The sequence below is a fragment of the Perna viridis genome, chromosome 9, assembly GCF_037379345.1.
Source record: "Perna viridis isolate PV_CMFRI_1.1 ecotype Kerala chromosome 9, ASM3737934v1, whole genome shotgun sequence".
Classification (NCBI taxonomy): domain Eukaryota; kingdom Metazoa; phylum Mollusca; class Bivalvia; order Mytilida; family Mytilidae; genus Perna; species Perna viridis.
In genome coordinates, this window is record NC_142453.1 from 38,100,179 (window position 1) to 38,122,535 (window position 22,357).

Genomic DNA, 22,357 nt, shown 5'->3' on the forward strand with positions numbered 1-22,357 from the left:
AGGCGTACTGTATAAGTTACAATTAGAAATTCGATATGATTTCTATGAAGCATTTTTTAGCCATATAAGTCCTTGTTAGATGGAATTGTTCTGACGAGTTTGTTTTATATCAATATGACAGGTATTAAATATTTTAGTTCATTAAAAGATGGAATAGAAGAGAATGTGTCTGAGGGGACACCATGAAACGTGTTTGTGAATATCCGGCGTCGGAAGCTGGATCCAGTTTTCAATATTGATAATGAAACTCGCAGTAATCTGAAAATTATAAGGCGAATTAGCAGAGAATATTTGATGCATTTGTGAGGAAGTGAATACCTAGAGGACATAATTGCAGAAAAAACATATTTACCATAATTTGGCGTTAAAACAACGTGAGAATATCTCCTTGAAAAACGCATTAATTCTCGATACGTGGGCTGTGCTGTTTGTTTTATAACAGATTGTAAAATATATCAATGCTATTTGGTGGCAGGAAGTTAAGGGAACTGAAATGATGGATTTCAATATTTTATTTAGAATTCTTTCATCGGTAAGTAATAATATTGCTTTCCCTTTCACGCTCACTATAACGAAGAATCAGAATGTCTTTTTATTTCAAGGGAATATATTTTAGGTTAACGTTTTGCATTTTCCTGTAACTTATATAATTACGTATCGTAGATATCGCATAATAATTAAAGATTAAGGGCTGATATTGGCCGAGGGTTGATGCAAGGGACGATTAGGAAGAATACAATGTCAATTTATCAAATACATTTTTGAATAATTACAAAAAACTCTCTTTTTAAGTTATATTTGAATGTAATTTTTCCATTTAAATTACATTATCTGATTTTTTAATCAGAAAGCTACGAATTTTGAGGATGACGATTCCATTGATTGACGACGGGCTGATATCGATGACTTTTTGTTAACGACGGGTAAATAATCGGTTATCAGCCTAAGGCTGAAGTCGGCTTGTAACTTACAGCGTTACTTACGGAGCAAAAACATCAATATCACTTCCATGATTTACTTTTGTTGCTTTCTACCTTTATACGTATTATATTGGTTTTGGTATATTATGTATTTTGTTTGAGTATCTGTTTTCCCTGTCTGGCCTTTGTCCCTGGATTACATGTTTTTAATTCCCCTAGAGTCGTGGTTTATTTTAGTACTCTTCAAAATACAGTAATTTAATCTTGATATGTTTATTTTTACATATTTGATAATTCCCAATGTAAAAGTAACTCAAGAGTGAAAGTAAATAGTTATCAGTTATAAATCTTGGACTGATATTCGGTATATCGTTCCGGTTGTTATATTAAAACGCGCATTACATGATTCAAAAGATTTTACAGATTATTCTACGGGAAAGTTCTGATAAAGTAACAAAAAGTATTTGTTTTGTTGATATTAACATATTTTGGTTTATCAAATTTAAAGTTAATATGCGTTTTTATTTAAAGTATAAATACTTGATAAATCGGTTATTATATGGCATTTCCCAAACTGCTATTGACCCAAATCAGAAAGTGAAAATGAAGCTATGCGTTCTCCACTTTTGTAGAAATACCCACCGAGTTACTCCTTTGATGAGTAAATCCGGGTTCAATCCAGAGGGAAACTATGAATTTGTGATAACACTTGTTTTAAGCATGGTGGCAATTGCCATACCAAAACGATTAACACGTTACTTATGTCGACCGTAAACCTTTGAAATGATGACTTCAGTTTTGTGGCAACCTAACACTACTCCAGAATCGTACCTATAAGAAGTTTAGCAAGTATAAACTTGGCAAACCTTAGTGTAAGATATGAGCTCTGATCTAAAACTCCATGCATGGGAATTAAAGGAATGTTAACACATATAAATGTAAAATTGACAATTTGAATTAAAGTCATTGAATAATTAATAAATCTAATAACGAAACAGGTAGAATATTTCATATTATTAATACAATCAGCAAGTAAATTTCAAATAGCAGCGGCTACATTTTTATTCTTTTACGGCCTAGAAGGTATGAAAACATTTATGGCTAAAATTACGACCTAAATGATTTGATGAAGCATTCGTTTTAATCTATCATTACGTAACATGTCATGAAATTAAAATGTCGGTTATATACATTTTCGGAAAAACAAGTTCTGTGTTAACCGAACTTAAAAATTAATGGTAATATTTTGTTCCATTAACAAACATTTATTAAAATGGCATATGTAACCCTGACATCATTTGATAAGCACAATGTCATTAAGTACCAATTTTAAAAGTTACAGTATTATATTGAGTTTCGAAACTGGAAACAAATGACCTCTTTTAAATGGCGAAAACATGTTAAGTAGTCATGTAGAAGAGAAAATAAAATCACGTAACACAGCAAGTAAAAAAATAAATGATCAACTCGGACTGGGAGCATGGGCCAGGTGCACCGGTAGGGTAAGCGTCCCCTGCTTTTCAAGAAACACCCGTTAAGTTGCTCATAAAAAGTCAAGTCCGGGGTAGAGGAAAGGAAAACTATGGCACGTCAAATAAATCAGCTTTAATAGATGGATACACCGTAACGATCCACGAGTTCATGATGACGACCATAAAGCTTTCGTAGTGATGACTTCAATCTTGTAGCAATATAACCCTGTTCCGGAAGCCTTAAACCTCTTGGTGATGGATTTGGCATCCTCTTTCGATAATTTTGGTTTTGAATACTTCTTGTATACTACTAATATTTTGATTATGATCTTCCTACATATTTGATTTTAATGATGCTGATGAGAGATTACTCCTTGAAACACGTGTACAGCATATCGAAATTTACTATATAAAACTGGTATTTTTTATGTAAGAAGTCTAGCGCGATACAAAACGTTTGCGTAGTTACGGCAAGCTCTGGCATATCGTATGAGTTGTGATTTGAAAACTCCATACGCAGGTGCTCTAGGGTTGTTGCCACAGGTGAAAGGAAAGTTGACAACTCTGAATGTAAAGTCATCGCGTTTGTCGCAAAGTTTGGTCAATACTTTTGCTTTACCATCGATCTCTAAGTGTAGATCAAGATAAGATGCTGACTTCACTGTGTCTGTAGTATCTTTCATCTCATGTTCTTTGGGTAGATGTATCAAAGGAAAAGTGGAATTGTTCTTTTTTAACTGGAGCTTACATATGCTAAATGTGTGAATAGAAAATTAGGTGCAAAGTAAGCTTGTCTTCATTGACCACAGTTTCAACTCTGTCAACAAATACAGGCATCCAAATGGTCAATATACATATTTCATAGAAATTAAGAAAAATCTATATTATGTATTATATATGATGTCTCTTGCCGTCCTCGGGGTATTATGTGCCAAAACATTATTTAAACACAAAATAGAATACAAATCATTTGAGACATATTTAACAGAGTTATATATATTGTTTTGTACGTGTGTCTGATGGTTCAGAAAGTATAGGAAAAGAACGTTATCCAAAAAATGTCAGGTTCATTAAGAAATAATTCACCGTAACTCTATCTTTGTTATTCCCAGTGCTAGTCATTCAGCATGTCGTCTTAATTTATGATAAATCAAAGTACTTTATGTTTGAACTTATGATAATTTCAACGTCCAAAATCCAGATAGAGTGTCAACTAAAAGACCGGATATGTCAAATTAAATTAAATTAATATTCTTAGAATGTTAAATGACATTTACCCAACCGATTCACATGATCAATACTGTCGGTTGTTAACCAATATTTTCGTCGACTTTCATAGGCTTATTCCGAGTTCCGAACGCATTTTCTTACACGTCATGCATCGGAATAAAAATTGGGTTTAAAACATGATAAAACAACAAGAAGCAAACAAAAGGAAACAAAACAAAACAAAACAAAAACCAACCAAACAAAACCAAAACAAATCGCAAAAAAAACACTTTAACCATAACTTTACTGTTCATATTTAAACTTGTTTTCAAAATAAATACGAACTTTATCGTAAAAGGACCATTAAAAGTATACATAAGAGTTCATATTAATTGACAGTTTGAAAAACTATAATTACATAACTTTATAGTCATTTCTTACCGAAATCATTATGTATATATATATTCATGACTGGCAACGTGACCAAATTTTTTTTTTTTTTATTTCTCAGTTAGATAAAGTGATACGTCGAATTTTTTATTTAATTTATTTTAATTCTTTGTGACAACACTGATTCAATGAACGCCATAAACAATAGCTCTGGCATTATAATTAAATTTGTTATGTGAAACTCTATACTGAGGAATAGCCTCCAGGTTCTTTTGGGAAATCACAAGTTTTGATTAATGTGCTCAAAGCGGGCTCATCATCTGAAGTTAATTGACTAATGAATATCTTGACCGAATTCTTATAAGCCTTTCTAAGAATTATCGGTTTTCTTTGGAAGTATTCATGTTATTTGAAGTACAGATTAATATTGCAATATTTATGGGGTTGAATGAATTTTGCATACGAGTTATCCTATACATTTTGTGGAAATCGGGTATATATGGAAATACTGTCAGTTTAAGTTGCAGTTGGAGGTAGACCTACGGTAAGGGACACAACTCTTGAAATCAGTGATTCGTTTGTGTTATATCTAATTTCACCAAAGCTTATCAAGCTTTCGTTTGAAACATAATGAAATCAGCCCAAGTTTCTTTGATGCTTACATGAGATAGATTTTAAATGCTGAATTCAAACGTTCCAATGATTTATAAGAGTTGTGTCCCTAGTCCTAAGTCTAACTCCTTAAATAACACATAAGAAGCATGTGCATATCAAAGGTGTAAAGTAATTGAATAGGTTGAAGTTATTGTCGCAAAATTATTCAGAAGTCTCAAGATTGAAAAATATGATTTTTTTCTTGAAAGGCTAAACGTGAATTGACTTTTGATGTTTGCTCAGTGTGGAAAGAGTAATCAAGGGAACAATAGTTATAGCGGTAATCAAAAGAATGTGATCCAGGGACAAAGACCAGACATGGAAAACAGACATACGCAACAAATGACATAAAGTAACTAAAATCATACATACAAAACAACAAAAGCAAATGAGCAACTCGGATTCCACTAAAAACTGGGAGCATGGACCAGTAGGACGGTAGGGTAAGCGTCCTAATGAACATTCTTGCAATACCCACAATGTTAGCCCAAATCTCTGTCTTAAGTATAAATAGTGATTTGTTCAGAATAATGTAAATTCATCTCAGTACGTTGTCTAAATTATGAGCATATTTAAGAATGGGGTAAAGTAATACAAACATATAGGGTATCGTGATACAATGCACCATGTCACCGCGATACTTTAATCGGCAAATTAGATTATTAGACACACAGATACCCTTCTTATTGACGTCATTAATTCTCTAACTTTACATCTCACTTGGAGCCTTTTTTCGTCATGTAAAACATTTTTTTTTACTTAAACACAAAATATCTATTTATATTAGTGCGATATTTACCTATTTATTGGGAACAAAACTGTTATATTTATTTTTTTGTTAGAACGATGTCATATGAAAAGCATGTTTATGTTTTTTTTTTTGGTTGAATATTCTGCACAAACAAATTTGATTAATCCGACTGAATATCTGAACTATCAATATGCTGTAAAACTAATTTCCAATAGTTAATACAATTAAGCATGTAAAACGAATTGAGATTCGAATGGATAGCTTGTCCTGAAATACCACCTATAATTTAAAGAATTAACCGTACAAATAACTTTTATCTAATTATCTACATGAGAAACGTATTGAATCTAATGGACGGCTTCCAATAAAAAATAATCCTGACGACAGTCTCAATCCAGGAAATATACAATAAATTTACAAAACAAGATAAATAAAGAATTGGGACGGAGTGTCAATGTAGAACCTCTGTCAAAAACATGACTGACTCAGAATATTTCTGTCAGAAGTGACTTGTGTGATTGATTAAACTTTCAATGCAATAACAGTGTATAGTCGATACCGAAAACATCACCGGATGCCCAAATAGAGTGAGTTGTGATGTTCTGTCGAGACATTCAATACATGTACGTCACAGTCGATATGACGTAACGTTGTCAATATTGATTGTCGATATTTTTCAGTTTCTCGACAGTGTCTGTTTCTATTGAAATAGAAAATATCAGAAACAAAGGACTGCGGAAAAAAACTATGAAGTTGTCGACAAAACAAACCACCGGAGTGTACCAATTGCATTTATTTGTAGTCCAATATTCAGTACGACATTTTGAATGACTGCTGGTCATTGAAAGAATAACATCATTCGATAATAAAATTATTTGTACATTGCAAGGTTTTCGTTTAAATTCTAAGTTAAGAACTCCAATATGAATAGTTGACTCGACAAATCTGACAAGTTAAATTTGATTTATGTTTGTTGTACATAAAACAGCCTTCCAAAAATATTATCGATTTTATGTATAGTTTAACATCTTTAACAACAGCTTGTGTAACTTGTGTAACATGTTTTCATACTCAAAATAAACCGAGCACAACCCCTAAAAGGATTTATGTAGATTTATAACGTATTAAATATTAATGTATTAAACACGCATGTCTGTTTATTTTCAGCCTTGTTCCTTGATAAACAGCTTCTTCAGGACTCAAAGTGTTCTATTTAGACCAAAAATGTCAAAAATGCATTTTCAACGATTTTCGTTGCAATTTTTTTGTACTTTTCATCTGTCCAAATTTTTGGAACCCATAAGAGTTTTTTTCTAAAGACATTTGGAAACTTTGAAATTGGCCCTACTTATGGCAAAACTTCTGGAGGTAAATGGCCCATGTCCTTTACTTCTATATTTATACAATGTATACATCTAAATAGGTTAAAAATTAACATTGGATTAAATTGGGGGAAATTTCAACGTGTATTTCTAGTTACAATGTACATTGATAATAATTGCATAAAATATGATTTTTTAGTGGTTTTAGTATTTCTATGCTAGCATGAAATTTATAGTTTTGTACTTAAATGATTGTTGTTATGACAAATTAATTCATTTAACTATTTCATACTATAAAGGTTTGCCCTTGTTATGTATGTCATTTTGTCCTGCCTGGATTATGAGTGAGTTGCAGAAGAAGTGTTAAGTGAATTTAACGAGAAAATAACGTTAACTGCATGTGAAGCTTATTTAACATAAACTTCACGTTAAAAATATTTGTCTGTGTATAACTTGAGTAGATACAAACAATATTTCCAATTACAGTGGAGGATGTTTTTGTTGTAGTTTACCGTTTGCTTTTTAGAGTTTTCCATTACTTAAGGAGCTAGATTATGGGTAAGGGACACAACTCTTACAAATCATTGGAACGCTTTTATTCACTATTTTACATCAATCTCATGTAAGTATCAATGTAACGTGGATTGATTTCATTCTGTTTCAATTGAAATCTTGATAAGCTTTGATATAATTGAATTTGATACAGAAGTATCACTAATTACTTAAATTTTTGTTTTTGTTTTTGGTTTTGTTTCTTTTTGGGTTTGTTTCTTTGTTTGTTTGTTTTTGTTGTTGTTTTTTTTTTTATTTCGTATGACTCGTCATGTTCTCTTGTCTCTTCCTTAGTGTGGACAAGCTGATTTTTACTTATCAAAATAATTATTGTTTTCCATTTATTGACTTATATTTCTTTCGAAATTTTGATCTGTTCTCTACAGTGGTCTGAGTTACTCTACGCTTCGTTGCATTTTGCATTTTCTTCGCATTGTGCTGAAAATCTGCTCACTGGTTGTTATTGGATTTAATATATTTAGAGGTTGGATGTTCTAGTTTTTCCACTTGTGAGTAGTACTATATTTTGGTATAAATACTCAGAACTTTTTATAGTATTTCAATGTGGAACTGGGAGGCCAAGATGAATGTCCGCTTTTAATTGTTAGAAGTATAGCCAGCAGATAAGGTATTTATGATGTTACTTTTTCATGTTCTTACTTTTCATTTTTCGTACTGGCACTTTGCATTTAAAGCATTTTTGTATTTCAATGTTTTATTTCAATTTGTTTTATTGATTTTGCAGATCATTGAATCAGTTTAATTGATTTAATGTTATACCTTGTTATAGTGAGTACTTATAAAGGACTTTAAATGGTCAGTTGTGTACAATTATAGTTAACTGTGGGTATTACATTTAAATATTCAATTGATGATTTGTGTTCTTTTCGTGTGTTCGTTAAGTTGAATTGTTTTGAACATGCAAATGAATTTGATTTATGCAAGTTGTTTGAATATTTGCAATGATTTTCTATGCTTTGCATGTATTTGACAATAATTGGTCTATTTTGTATATTTATTCATTATTCCTTTTGTTCTCTATTTTGTAGATCTTTCAATGCCTTCTATGTGTTAATAAAAGTAGTTCCACATTCGTGTTATATTTGGGCCAGCATTTACCAACACGCCCCACTTGGTCACATTAGCAAATAACATTTTGAATTCGTCCAAATATTTCCTCAGGCCGGTGACCCTTGAGTTATATCCCTTACACATGAACATTACAGAAAAGAAGAAATATCAAGTTGGTTACTGGACAACATTTTGCTTGTCACTTCTAAATGTAGACATAAAATGATTGAACGTAACATTCTCATTACTCAAATTGCTGCCTTTTCTGACATTATCTATACATCATTCCATGATTATAATAGAACACTTGGGAACAATGTCATTGTAAAATATTTAAAACATTTGGTAACTATAAAACCTTTCAGTTACTACTTAAACCATTGCCATGAATTTCTACAGAGACTACATGTATATGCTTGGTGTGATATAATGCCTTTAAGCTCGCATGAGAACTGATTTATGACGACATTATCTGATGGTTATTATTGTCTTGTGATTCTAAATGTTACAAATATGCACACATACCAATTTCTCTAAGTAGATAGTTTAATTTTCTATTCCCATCACTGTTTTTGATAGCGGATAGTTTTTTTAATACGAAAATAAAAACATCTCTCAGCTTCGTAGTTTGCTATTGTTATGAGTTTATCAATACCACCTTACACTAGACCATTTACAAATTAAAATGTTGTTGCTGAGGTGATTTGTTTTACATATACAAATATTTATTGATCAGATTATAAGTTTTGAGTTATCAGTGATCCATTTTTTTTTTTTTGTTAATAAATTCATCTTCGAAATAAGTTCAACAATATTCGAATAGGTACTCTAAAATAAGCTTAAGGTGTAGCCATAGCAACGTAATTTTTATCTTTTTTTAAATTAAAGTCAATAGTGCTAGATATCTCCATGTATCAATTTTATCGCAACAATCACAAGATTTTCAATTTATTCGTGCTCATCAATCTTTTAATTATATAAAACCTCCGTAAAAACAGCTCAATGATTTACAGAAGAGGTATTTGGTAATTGGAGACTGCGATCTCGACAAAAATATTAGAGACGAAGCGTCAGCGACATCCTATATATGTAGATGTTCTGAAACATGGTTGGCTCAAAATATGCCTGCCGGAAATTACGTATTCCGGAAGTGACGACAGTAGTTAGGAAGTGTTTTTTTTTAATTTTAACGCAGACGCACGACGTGTGTTATAGGAAGCCTCGCACAAATTATGTTTTTCGTTGGTCGAGTGAAATAACACCATGGCGGTACGAGGTCAAATTTCATTCGAGAAAAAATAGATTTGTCCCTCAAAGTCAAATCCTTTACTTTGGGATTTGAGTACATCTTAATACAATTGATTTTTTTTGGATTCACATTATCCTTGTATTTGGTTCCAATGCTGCTTATGCGAAGTTACTCCTTTGAAACATGTGTACATCATACAGAAATTTGCATTCTTTATGGTTGGAATTCTACATCTTTGTAACGTTGAACAAGATAACACTGAATAATTTCTATTGAACCTATAATTGAAACTACTGTAGTTGTTATACATTGAGCCTATAATTGATGCTGGTTGTTACTCATTGTAGGTGCTTAGTGTTCAGCTCAGTTTTGGAGAAGAATATAAAGGTACATACATCATCAGTGTAAATCAACAAATCCCACGACATTTGTATTGTATCGTGTTGTTGCGCTATTGTTATTATTAATTGTTTTACACACCTAGGGCTGGTTGTGACGGAAAGGAAAATTAATGACACGGTGTCAACTTAGCGTTCAGCATTGTGATATTTTATTTCTTAAAGATCCCCCTGAAGATGTCGCAAAAATATAATAAACGTGTGTGATCCAGTACGTTTAATATGAACTTATGTAATATAACCACTTACAAATTTAATACTTGACTTAAATGATAAACAAAAGACTTGGTTATTTGTGAGAAATAAATGTAGGTGTTTTGTTTTCTGTGTATTTTTTTCTTCATTAATCAAAAATGCACTCTTTACTGACCATAATAAGCACACATGAACAAGTTCTACTTGAAAATTTGACTGAAGCAAAATTCTACCTTAAAGTTTCAAATTTTAACACATGTTGCAGTGGCGAATTGTTTGCTGTTGATAAAAACGATGCTTAATGAATATATATATATTACTAGATTGCGGCGGAAAAACAGCAGATATCATGTTTTTGTTAGATTCCTCCAGTAGTATACTGTACAAAGACTTCATTAAGGAACTGAACTTCACCAAGAACGTTGTAAAGCTATTCGACATTGGAGAGGATAAAACCAGGGTTGGTCTGATCTCATTCAGGTTCGATATTACACCTATTGATTTCATTCTTCATGACAAAGGTATTGTCTATATTTCATTGTCGTGACAATATGGACAAAATTGTATAACCTTTGTTTTTACAACAGAGATCTGAAAATGAAAAGAAAATATGTTGATGGGATTTATGAGAGGACAACAAACCATCGCCCAAATATATAGGGTCTTGTTGAAATTACATAACATGCACGGGACACTTTTACTGCGGAGATACAACTATCATATATCAATATGTTTGTTCATACTCTATATGGCTTGAAAAATAAACCCATGAGTAGAATGTATACCATAGTATATATTTGGCATAAGCTTGTCCTTGGACGCTAAAAAAGTGAATTTACTTTAAAAATGCCATAAAAATTTCGAAGGACCACTTTAGAAAACAAAGTCATGTCATTAAGAGAAACACGTTGAGAGACCCAGTATTATGATATTTTAGTTAAAGTAGATCACCAGACGGTTCTAATTCGATTATGAAACGAAACTTTATGGATAATATTTTTCAATAATTTTCAGCACATCGGTCAAACCAGAATTTTCTTTAGGAAAGTTTAAGTCCAAAGAAGAACTTGTGGATAACATCGAAAAGGTAGAATTTCTTGGCGGTAATACCAACACTGGCGGGGCGTTGGCCTATATTAGGACAAAAGCGTTCCCAACCAAACAGGCAGACAGACCTAAAATAGCTATTGTGTTGACTGATGGGCAATCTAACCGTGTAGATATCACGGTTAAACAGGCCAAGGCAGCCAAGGCTGAGGGAATCACCATATTTGTCATCGGGATAGGAAGTCAGGTTGGTGGCTTGGATTATTTAAAAAAACATATATTCCAAATTTGAACAAAAAAATTGTTAGTATTTCGCCCAATATTTAACTATGTAGTTTTTTCAAATAAAAGAATTCACTCCGGTTGCTGCACATGCTGAAAATCTAACTGCCACATAAAAACCAAGCCCCTCCCCTTCGAGAAGAAAATGATATGTGCCTATATACGTATATACAGATCTGTATTATAGAGGGAAAAATACATTCCCCTCCCTCTTAAATAACCATATCAAGAATGATAACTCTTTAAAAGTGTTCATATACAATTGACATATATCTGAAAATTGCAACAACCGAATTTACAATTGAAGATTAGTTATTTGGTCGGTAACTGTTTCTGAATTAAAATCAAAAGTGTGAATTTCGTGGGTGTTGACATACATGTATAATATTTATAAAGACTGCTACATGTAATACAAACACTTCTATGAATTCAAGCATTACTTGCAATGTTAACATATTTATAATTCATGTAAATTATAAGGATATTTTTGCGATGGAATTTCCCTATATATGTTTAATCAGTGAAGGTTTTGAATTCAAAATAATCTGTTAAGTATGTTTTTCCAAGAGTTTGATTATCGACTTAGATTAAAGCATTTATATTGTAACTCAATAATTATTCTGACTCCATATCATCAGAACTATTTTAACTTTTAGTGACATTGGGTTTGTTATACATGTTTGGCACTGGTTACTAATATTAAGTTAATTTCAAGGTGGATGAAAAGGAACTTGAAGCAATCGCAAGTAGACCGTTGTCAACCTACATGTTCAAAATAGGAAGTTTCGATGCTTTAGATTCCATAAAATCTGAGTTAGCTTTGAGCACATGCAAAGGTATGTGCACTGAATATTCAAACTTTTGTGCGGAGATACATGATGTATAATCGATATTTAATATTAGTTCGAAACAATGTATTTTTAAATGCAAACCTTGTTGATTTTAACTCGGTATATATATATTCATGGAGACCAACACTTCATTAAGTGGCTGTTATCAGTGCATCATGTTTTTTCCTCGATGATACAATATCGTGAACAAAGAACCTTTTTCCAAACAAATCAATGAACTGGTTACTTTACATCTAATACCGTCAGGGGCGGGTCCAGGTAAGGGCGTAATGGGCGTACGCCCCCCCTTTAAAAAAAAAAAAAAAAAAAAAAAAAAAAAAAAAAAACTATCGTTATAATCTGCTAGTATTGTATTGAATGATGGCAATTTATCATATTCATTAATTAAACACATACTCTGATTTCTTTTTATACTGATTCCCCAATTTGATGGGTCATCATCAACCGTAAAATTTCGTTTCTCGGAGTCCGGCGTGTTCGACTCTGCGATTAGTATCCATTGTTGTTGATGTGATAAAGAATTCGCAAAGATGTCGATGTCAAAAACAAAACGTCAAAAGACCTTAAAATCGTATCAAGGTGTCTTGGACACCTTTTTTAAACAACCAAAACGGTAAGTAAATCAGTATAATACATGAATTTTGGTTGTTTTGTGTGACACTAACCTCGATTCCCCATAGCCATTCTAAATATACCGGGGGGGGGTATATTACTATTCTCTATTATTTTATGTTTTTAAGCCAAAAAAGGTCCAAAAATATTTTATTCTACGCCCCCCCTTTCAAATATCCTGGACACGCCCCTGACCGTAATTTATTTATTAATCTCAAATCTTATCTTTTGACAAAACTAGTTTGTTCTACATCAGAAAAAAGAATGAAATGTTCAGTTAACAGTGATAAGTTAACTACGTTTAATTGACTTCTGTTTCGGACCATTTTACACGTGCTTTCAATCTAGTTTATTTTATATAATAACAAATATCAAGACGGAATTCATTACCGAAGAAATCCGCAGGTTATAGGAATGAATTAAACTATGAACTCGTATTTATCAATTACAGCTTCACCTTCAGAAAACAAATTATTATTATTTTTTTCAAAACCATCAGACGCGACTGGTGTAACAGATTCTCATAGAATATATAATTAGGTGCATCATTTTTTATAGTATCGCCAGCCACCTTACCACCACCAACTGAACCAATGATGAATGAAGACGCTGTACTCTACGGTGAAGGAAGTAAGTTAATGTACAACAGTATACCGCGCTCAATATCCGGTGTTTCCGGGTTTTGTATCAATTTGTCCGTGTGTCAATTGATTTAGGTGAAGGCTTATTTGATTTGTATAATTAATCAAACTGTTTTAAACATAGATTAGTTTGTAGGAAAACAATCGTATTTTATTTGTCTCCACTATTTATGACAAGATAAATAAATGACGGTCAATACAAATATGAAGTAATAGTTAACATGCAAAATGGATTATTTCTCTTGTCGTGTACATGTAGATGTACACAAGATCCCTCGATAGTCTGCAGAAAAAGTGAAATAACACGGGAAACTTTATCATTTGTGAATTTCAGCTTGTCATCCCAAGGAACCAGCCAGTCTCGCCTTTGCCGTAGATACATCTGCAATTGGGTCAGAGAATGCATATTTTGTAATGATGCTGGTCAATCGTATCGCCTCTCGTCTGGAAATGGACCAACAGCGCATTGGTTTGTCAATCTTAACCGGGTCATGTGGTCGGCAATCCTCAAGTACTGTAATTGACCACGCCCAAAACCCGACAGCACTTAGGTCGGGACTTGAAATGATGGCGTCCAACTCTTTTCAAGGGTTGTTCAGAGACATGCGGATGAATATCCAAAATGACAGATCTCGGAAAATTGGCTTCATATTTTTAAGTCGCCCATTATCTAAAGAAGAATACCACAAAGCTGAACTAGAATCGAGAAGGTCAAAGTTCAAGAAAATACACGTATTTGTCGTTGGTGTTGGGTACAACATAGACGAGTCCCAAGCTATTGGTCTGACTATGGAGAAAGACCACTATATGCACACTGACAAATACGAAACTCTCTATGAACTTGAGGGACCAATTTTGTACCGTATTTGCAAGTTGGAGTAAGTAGAGAATGACCAAACAGGAAATTGTGGCAGTTGATAAATGGTGCTAGAAAAGCAAGTGATACATATGATAAAATGTTGTTATGAATATAGAAGGCGTAGTTTGTAATTAGGTGTGAGTATTCGTAAATTTATAAAGAAAAAAGTCAGTTTTTTTTAGCGTTTAATTAAATGGCATTGACAGTAAAGTTATTAAAAGACAGTCGAATTTACGAAGCTGATTTTATTTAACATAACCTTGTTTAATGATAATATGTCTTGAAATATTTCCACGACGCTGTAGTACCATTCAGGAGATAACAATCTTTGGTTTCGATTTAATGACCATTAATCCACTACCAATAGAACTGTTTACCTGCAAAATACAACACGTCAAATCATATTACGTTTAAACGTCACATGTGATATGGAAAATATACTCTGACAGTAAAAACTCGTTGGATTGAAGTCCTTTCAAAGACAATGTTGTAGATATAGGAGTATTCCCTGTAAGAAATATAGAGTGTACGATAGCTTTTTGAAATCCTTTATGATTCCATTAGCTCTCAAACGGTACACCTAGATACAGATATGTAGTACTTGGTAGAAATTCTTCACACATTGTTAATAAAGATTCCATATCATCATCCAAATATACCGAAGATGTTTTCAGAATGCTGGATTTTTTTTATCGACAACATATTTGTACAGTGTGATGGACGCGTTTTCAAACAAACGATCGGAATTTCAATGGGAACAAATTATGCCCCTCTATTTGCTAATATATGTCTTCACTCTTATGAGGCTGACGTCATACTTAATCTGATCCAAAGGAATGAACATCGTTAAGCCAGATCCTTTGATCTCAGTTTCCGTCATAAAGATGACGTACATGTATAATCGTTAACCAATTCTAGTTTCGGGATTTTACACATCGCTTCTATCCCAAAAAACGTGAGATGAAGGATACTACAGACACTGTGAAGTCAGCCTCATCTCTTGACCTACACTTAGAGATCGATGGTAAAGAAAAACTACTGACCAACATATACGACAAACGCGATGACTTTTCATTCAGTATTGTCAATTTTCCTTTCATCTGTGGCAACATCCCTTCAGCACCTGCGTATGGAGTTTTCATATCACAATTCATACGTTATGCCAGAGCTTGTTGTAACTACGTAAAGTTTTTGTACCGCATTAGACTTCTTACAATTGGGCTTCTGGAACAGGGTTATGTTGCTACAAAAATGAAGTCATCACTACAGAAGTTTTATGGTCGTTATCATAAATTCGTGGATCGTTGCGGTGTATCATTCTGTACCATGAGAGTCGATTTGTTCAACGTGTTCATAGTTTTCCTTTACTCATTCCTCTACCCCGGACTTGAATTTTTATGAGCAACTGGATGGGCGTTTCTAAAAAAGCAGAGGACGCTTACCCTACCGGTTCACCTGGCTCATGCTCACAGTTTTTAGTGGAGTCCGACTTACTCATTTGCCTTTGTTGTTTTGTATGTATTATTTTGACTATTTATGTTGTGTGTGTCTGTTTTCCATGTCTGGTCTTTGTCCCTTGGTTACATTCTTATGATTTCTGCTAGAATCTTAGTTCCCTTGATTACACTTTCATAAAATTCGGAAACGTATGACCATCAAGGTACATATCTGGCACATTTAAAAATATTTCAAGTTTGGCGTAGAGAATTTGCAATGTGATCTATATATATATGATGTCCGATGATAAAGCTGTTTTGATAAATGATGGCAAAAAAATTTCTTTCTAATTTAAAAAAAGCTGACTTTAAAAAACATCAGATTTGACGAAAACCAAACTAAAGTGTATTGCATTTGCATTCTATAGACACAGACAACAGGCTCCGCTCGGTCATTGATAGGAAGTAATTGTTTTGTTAGTTTATTTTGTGTTTGTCATAACAGTAAGCCAATATCACTGATAAAGGAAAGGTATTTGGTAAAGTCATATGGAAAACTTAAGCAAGAACAAAATATAAAAAGAAACAACAGAAGATTATTTTAAATAATTGGTTGTAGTGAGAATAAAATCTAACTGTACAAATATGTTATCTTAAATCTTACACATATACCTATGCAAAGGAAAGGGATTTATGATGGTTGCAGATTTTTGTTTTGTTTTGTTTTGTTTTGTTTTTGTTTTTTTTTTCATGTTTATTTTGTAACATAGTGCATGAAACCGGAAATCCCGCTGCAAACGCACCAAAAATATTGGTTATAAACAAATTATATTGATTATGAACAAAAGCACCTTTGTACTATTGATTGAAAATGAGCAAACGCACCCAAAAGTATTGGATATGAACCAACGCACCACAAAAGGACCGGTTTTAAACAAACGAATCTTAAAATATTGATTGTGATCAAACGCACACAAACATTTTGGTTATGAACGCACACGCTATAAAAGTAATAGGAAAAATTGCACCACAGATGTGGTATGATTTCAAGTAGGACAATCATCAACCAAAAGCCAACCAAAGAACAGTTAAACATAAACCTGTTTCATACGGCTATCCCATAACACACCCGGTTAAACAGCTGTAACTACAGAACAAACCTTAGAGTCACCACCCACTGTTTTCTGCTGGATAAACATTTGAGCGTTGGAATGGCCTGTTTTGTTCTTTAGTATTGTGGTGTTAGTCACAACGTCCTTCCCATCAATGTTCTCAGTCTGAAAGATAATATAACTAACATTTAGGTCAGATAAGTGGCATGAATACACATGAAACAGAGAGCATTATACATGTAAAATTAACATACAAAACATTCAGCCTCTGGTGTTGAATATTCTAAAGCACAGAAGAGCTACACCTGCATTCACACAGATCTTAATTTGTACAGAGCAACTGAAAGCTGACAAACACAAAGAAGAAGAACAGGACTGCATGAGACTGGGATTACTTTCTAATTAAACCGTCAAAACCCAATGCAACCACAACATAATTATATTGTATTGGAATTTAAGATATCACATGATATGTTATAATTGCCGCATGGAACATCGTTCGTTTTTCAATTAGCGAAATTACAAACGACATCGTTTTTATGTTAATATGTATCTACATCTGAGGAGAAAGGTTGGATTTAAAGTACATTTGTCACGATAGCGGAAATGTCCGAGAATTAACGGTTGGCTATATCAGTTACACGTCTATAGGACTCAGCTGAACGATGCCTCTCTGTTGTACTTCAAATAATATGAACAACGCTATTGTATCATCTAGCATATTACCTTTGAAAATGTTTTATTGTATTTATCAGGATACTGATCCAAAACTTTGTTGAGGGTTTTCAATTTTTTTAATTGGCCTTCGAAAGACTTCTCCATTTCTTCAAACATTTTGTCCATTTCCTTAGAATCAAATAGTTCTGGTATAAGATCTACAACAATAAACAATTAATCATAATAAAAGTTGTAATATGAAGAATTCTGATAACAGTATTCGAAACGTCAAAATATGCCTAGACAAGTTTAACAGTATCCAATGAAGGTAAAGTTGTGCAAGGAGCCATATTGGCTGAGTTATTGGTTCTATAGTCATATTGGCTGAGTTATTGGTCCTCTAGCCATATTGGCTGAGTTATTAGTCCTAATACGTATTGGACAGGGTGAAAGCCGTATTGGACGGCTAAATCCCGTATTGGCGCACTTTTGTATTTTGTATTGTATTGGCAGTTTTGATCATATTTAGGCTAATATTTGAACGTTGGTCAATAATACGATGTAGAGTGTTGATAACGATGAAGTGGCTTGTATAAAATTTAAATGAGATTTCTTCAACCTTCAAAAAGTCCTTTTCCTCAATTAGAGACATTTCCAACATTTCAGGCAACATCATTACCCACTGGGCAGTCAATTTACCATATGCAAGTACCCCTGGCGACCCCCTCCCCATGACGTCACATTACGAGTTATTAGTAACGCAAAGACAACGAACATCAATAGTAAAGTTTTATTTTCTTTACTAGTTTAAAACTTAGTAATTATGCTTTATGTTCTGTCATCGAAAGTCAAATGACCAAGGCATCGTATATATTTTTCAACTACCTATCTGAAATCTCAGATTGACTTCATGTACATCATTGTACATGTATACATGATCATTTGCATTTAGCTATGATAAATAATTCAGGAGACACAAGATATATTCTTTTAATTAATATTTATGCCACATTCTTGATGAAATGAATAAATGCTAGTGGACGGTATCCACTCAATAGCTTTGATCAATGCTGATGGAAATAAGATTATTTTTTTACTCGACGTCTCAAAACTTCTGCAGATGTTGATCACTTAACAACGAATATAATAACATGTAAATTAGATAAAATCATTACCTGAGAGATTAGGCGGGTCATCATCTCTTTCGAATCGGTTAATGGTTCCACCTAAACATAAAACCAGAAGTAGTCCAAAGGACACACAGAACAGAAACCTATACATCAGTGAGTCCATATTTGTCGATGTGAAATAAAAATCTCTTGCATTTACATTTTATAAATGATTATGACAAAAATATACAAAGTCGCTAACACACATGTTGCGTGTATTATTTACTATATTGGATACTGAATGGCTCAATATTAGTCAGTGAATAATCGGATAAAACTATGTTTGTGTGAATTGATCACGTACATAATGTAGCTGTAATTTATGAATTGCTATTTTTGACGACTTTTGTATGATGATACGAGATCTTGTGGTACTATATACATGTATATAGTGGTCAAATGTATTTGATTGACCTCCTACGAAAGACCGTTAGTGCCATGACATTCGTTCACATTTCCCGATTGACGCGAGACATTTTTCAGTTGTACCTCGAAAATTTTCAGTTCCAAGTTGACATTTTCGCAGTTCCAAGTTGACATTTCTCACTTCCAAGTTGACGTTTCACAGTTCCAACTTGAAAGTGAGAAGTGTCAGAGAAGAGGTCATGGAGCTTCCGGTCTTCGTACCCTCTAGTATAGTATTTCAGACTTGGTAAAAACAGAAAAAGAGGTTAAAAATCGTTTAATCCATTCTAAGCCAATTATAAAAATGTATGCGAAACTGATTCAACCTCAGCCAAATCTTGATTTCTCTACTCTCTATGGTAAGTTGTGATATCAACATGCTCGCAAAGAAAATATTTATGCAATCCCTTAGGTGAGATGCATGTAGGTTTAAAAAAAATATGAACACAATCTGAAACCGGCAGAATTAAAGTCCTCTTTAGAAACAAACATTATATAGAATAGAAAACGAAGATTAAACTAAATACATATATGCAACTGAAGGGCACGATTGTCTTTCAGCGTAAATTGGATCAATATCGCTTCAAAATAAAGGTAGGATTAACAGCTGTGCTCAATTTGTATCGCTTAGAGTACTTCAATACAAGTATCATGCACTGTTCAGCAACTTAATGAGACTATCATTATGTTTTGTTATACAATTGGTGGTGGGTCCAAGGGAAGGGGATTTTGAAGCTCCCGTTTATTTTTAAAAATAAACAATCAATAGCCTGGAACCCCTTTTTCTGAACCCCAATTCAAAATATCTGGAATTACTTCTCGTTATATTAATACATATACATCAATCTAATTAAAATTAAATCTCTAATTACTTGACTTGGTACATGTCAGATCGTGTATTTTCATCGTACATGTATCTTACAATCAACTCTATTTTTCATATAGATCTAAAGGTACTGAGCTTGCACATGTACAATACGGTTTCGCCGTTATGTTCATTTATCTTTGACACGTTCGGTTTAACATTCTGTGATGAAGACTTGCATTCTTTCTTTTTTTTTGAGAAACGAGCCTATGGAGCCTATTTCTCGTACTTAATTTTTGTATTTTATATACGAGATCGCCCCAGTTGCATTTCTTGGTTTTTTATATGATCATCTTATCGTAATGAAACATAAGAAAAAGAGGGTCAACAACCAGGATATCACCTATTGTACATGAGGTCTGAAGACTATTGACTTGCGTGCTTTTATTATCTAGTTTGATTTCAGGTTAGGGTGTATATAGAATTGAGAGCCCAGCGAAACGAGGCAGACATTTATTTATTTATTTACTTATTTTGAGGGGGTTAGAATTTGTAGAAAAAAAACCAAGACTTCGAGTAAAACAAAGCGTTTACACCAGGCACTCATTTCCTAGGATCGGCGCCTAGAGTTTATGAACATAGAAAACTCGTTCATTTGCGAAGTCCAACAATAACTATAATGGAATGACCATGCAGTATATTCCAAACATCACTAGGTAATGAAATCTACATCATATAACTTAATGATGACACTTGGTTCGGGCACAAATCCTGAAATTTTGGAAAAGAGGGGCATCCAGAAAATAGTCGGTTTTCTGCTATTTATTTCCGCTAATTTTTGCCATTTTTTTTTTCAAAATTCAACCAACTGTACCAACTTAAGGGAAGTTCAACCCCTTAAAACCCTAGTATCCGACATTGTTGCTTTTATTGAGTTTTATTTATTTATTTATTTTTTTTGTATACCATCTGAGAGGGTTGATGAACGCTTTATCCTACGTGTGGAAAGGCAACTATATATTAGGATTCATGTTAGTACTATAAATAATATCACCATTAAGTTGGTGCCAATGATGTCCCTTAACCGTGATAAAAGATAACAGATTAAGGTCAGTCACAAAGTTAACCTTCATTAGGATGTCCTTTCACTGCCCTCTACTACCGACACGTCCTCCAAGGTATGTACTAGCTATCACTTTAATATTAAAGGTTTTAAATCTGACCCCTAGGTATTGATAAAAACCGTGATATCCAATCCGGTCGTAAAAATATAGTGTGTCATCTTAACTGTAAAAGTATATGATTAAACTTTTTTTTTTAATTTCTATGGTAACGTTATATTGTAACTCGATGAATCATTTTACGTTATACTTAACGGGAGAATTAACTTTTACTGCCCTGTATATTTGAATCATTTTTTAAAGTATAAAGTGCACATAAGAACACTTGTACTAAAGTACATAAATATCTGATATTATGTTTCTTCATTAATCCGTCTGTGAGGAGACCGGAAGTATATAGTCAAAGGACCCTTAAACATAGTAGATATTTATTTATTTGAATAAACTCATAAATATTATTGTTAAATCCACAGAACTTGAAAAAAAACTTTCAGAATATAATCAACTTATTACCCTAAAAGCACAAACCATGTATCTTTAATTGGCGGTGGGCCTCGTGCAGGTCCGGGTGTTAAAAGAATAGGCCTGCAGCAGCACTAAGCTTGTCGTATAAGGCGACTAAATAGTGCTCAGAAACCTAGCCGGGTGCTAGGCGCTCTGCCCACAGAGCAACTGGGATGTGTGCCCCAGGTGGTGGAATGGGGTACCCCTGGCGTGTTACATGCTGGGGTTGACAGGCTATAATACGGAAAACCTGACCGCAAAGCATAGTGGTGCACCGTGTTGGAAAAGATGCCACGTTCCTCGCACGTTAAAGAACCCTGCTGTGGTATTCGATAGGAGTAGGAACCTCTGCGCTCCGCCACAGGAGGCTAAATTGCCCGACCTTACCCATCCTCCCTTTTTCCAGTGGCAATCAAAATTTGTCGACCCTATTATCCTTGTGTCCCATCCTTTTTTTTTCATTTCATGTTCATTTTATCATCCATTTCATGTTCATCGTCTGAATATAGCTGAAATATTGCTGCTAGGACGTTAAACCCTAACAAACAAACAAACAATTAATTGGCGGTAGCATGGATTTATAAATATATTTTTCTCGATATTTTCGTTATACTTTCATAGTGGTATCAAATTTATACATGTGCATGCACATTGTACAAATATAATATTGTTG

The 22,357-nt window shown here is 33.4% G+C and overlaps 2 protein-coding genes and 1 long non-coding RNA gene across 3 annotated transcripts; 2 read left to right on the forward strand and 1 right to left on the reverse strand.

The window, feature by feature from the left end:
* Positions 1–62: 62 nt before the first annotated feature.
* On the forward strand, positions 63–14,709 carry LOC148608294 (matrilin-1-like). Its single transcript, XM_088545578.1, has 7 exons — positions 63–532; positions 9,938–9,977; positions 10,507–10,663; positions 11,198–11,477; positions 12,228–12,348; positions 13,534–13,605; positions 13,951–14,709. Exons 1-7 carry the CDS (start codon positions 494–496, stop codon positions 14,496–14,498), a joined length of 1,257 nt encoding a protein of 418 aa, XP_088401704.1. The 5' UTR covers positions 63–493; the 3' UTR covers positions 14,499–14,709.
* On the forward strand, positions 7,571–8,361 carry LOC148608295 (uncharacterized). Its single transcript, XR_015915471.1, has 2 exons — positions 7,571–7,898; positions 8,320–8,361. It is a non-coding gene; the product is annotated as an uncharacterized LOC148608295 (long non-coding RNA).
* Positions 14,703–19,054, reverse strand: LOC148608296 (uncharacterized). Its single transcript, XM_088545580.1, has 4 exons — positions 18,856–19,054; positions 17,750–17,898; positions 17,072–17,188; positions 14,703–14,852 (listed from the first exon to the last, which is right to left on the reverse strand). Exons 1-4 carry the CDS (start codon positions 18,971–18,973, stop codon positions 14,787–14,789), a joined length of 450 nt encoding a protein of 149 aa, XP_088401706.1. The 5' UTR covers positions 18,974–19,054; the 3' UTR covers positions 14,703–14,786.
* Positions 19,055–22,357: the final 3,303 nt, after the last annotated feature.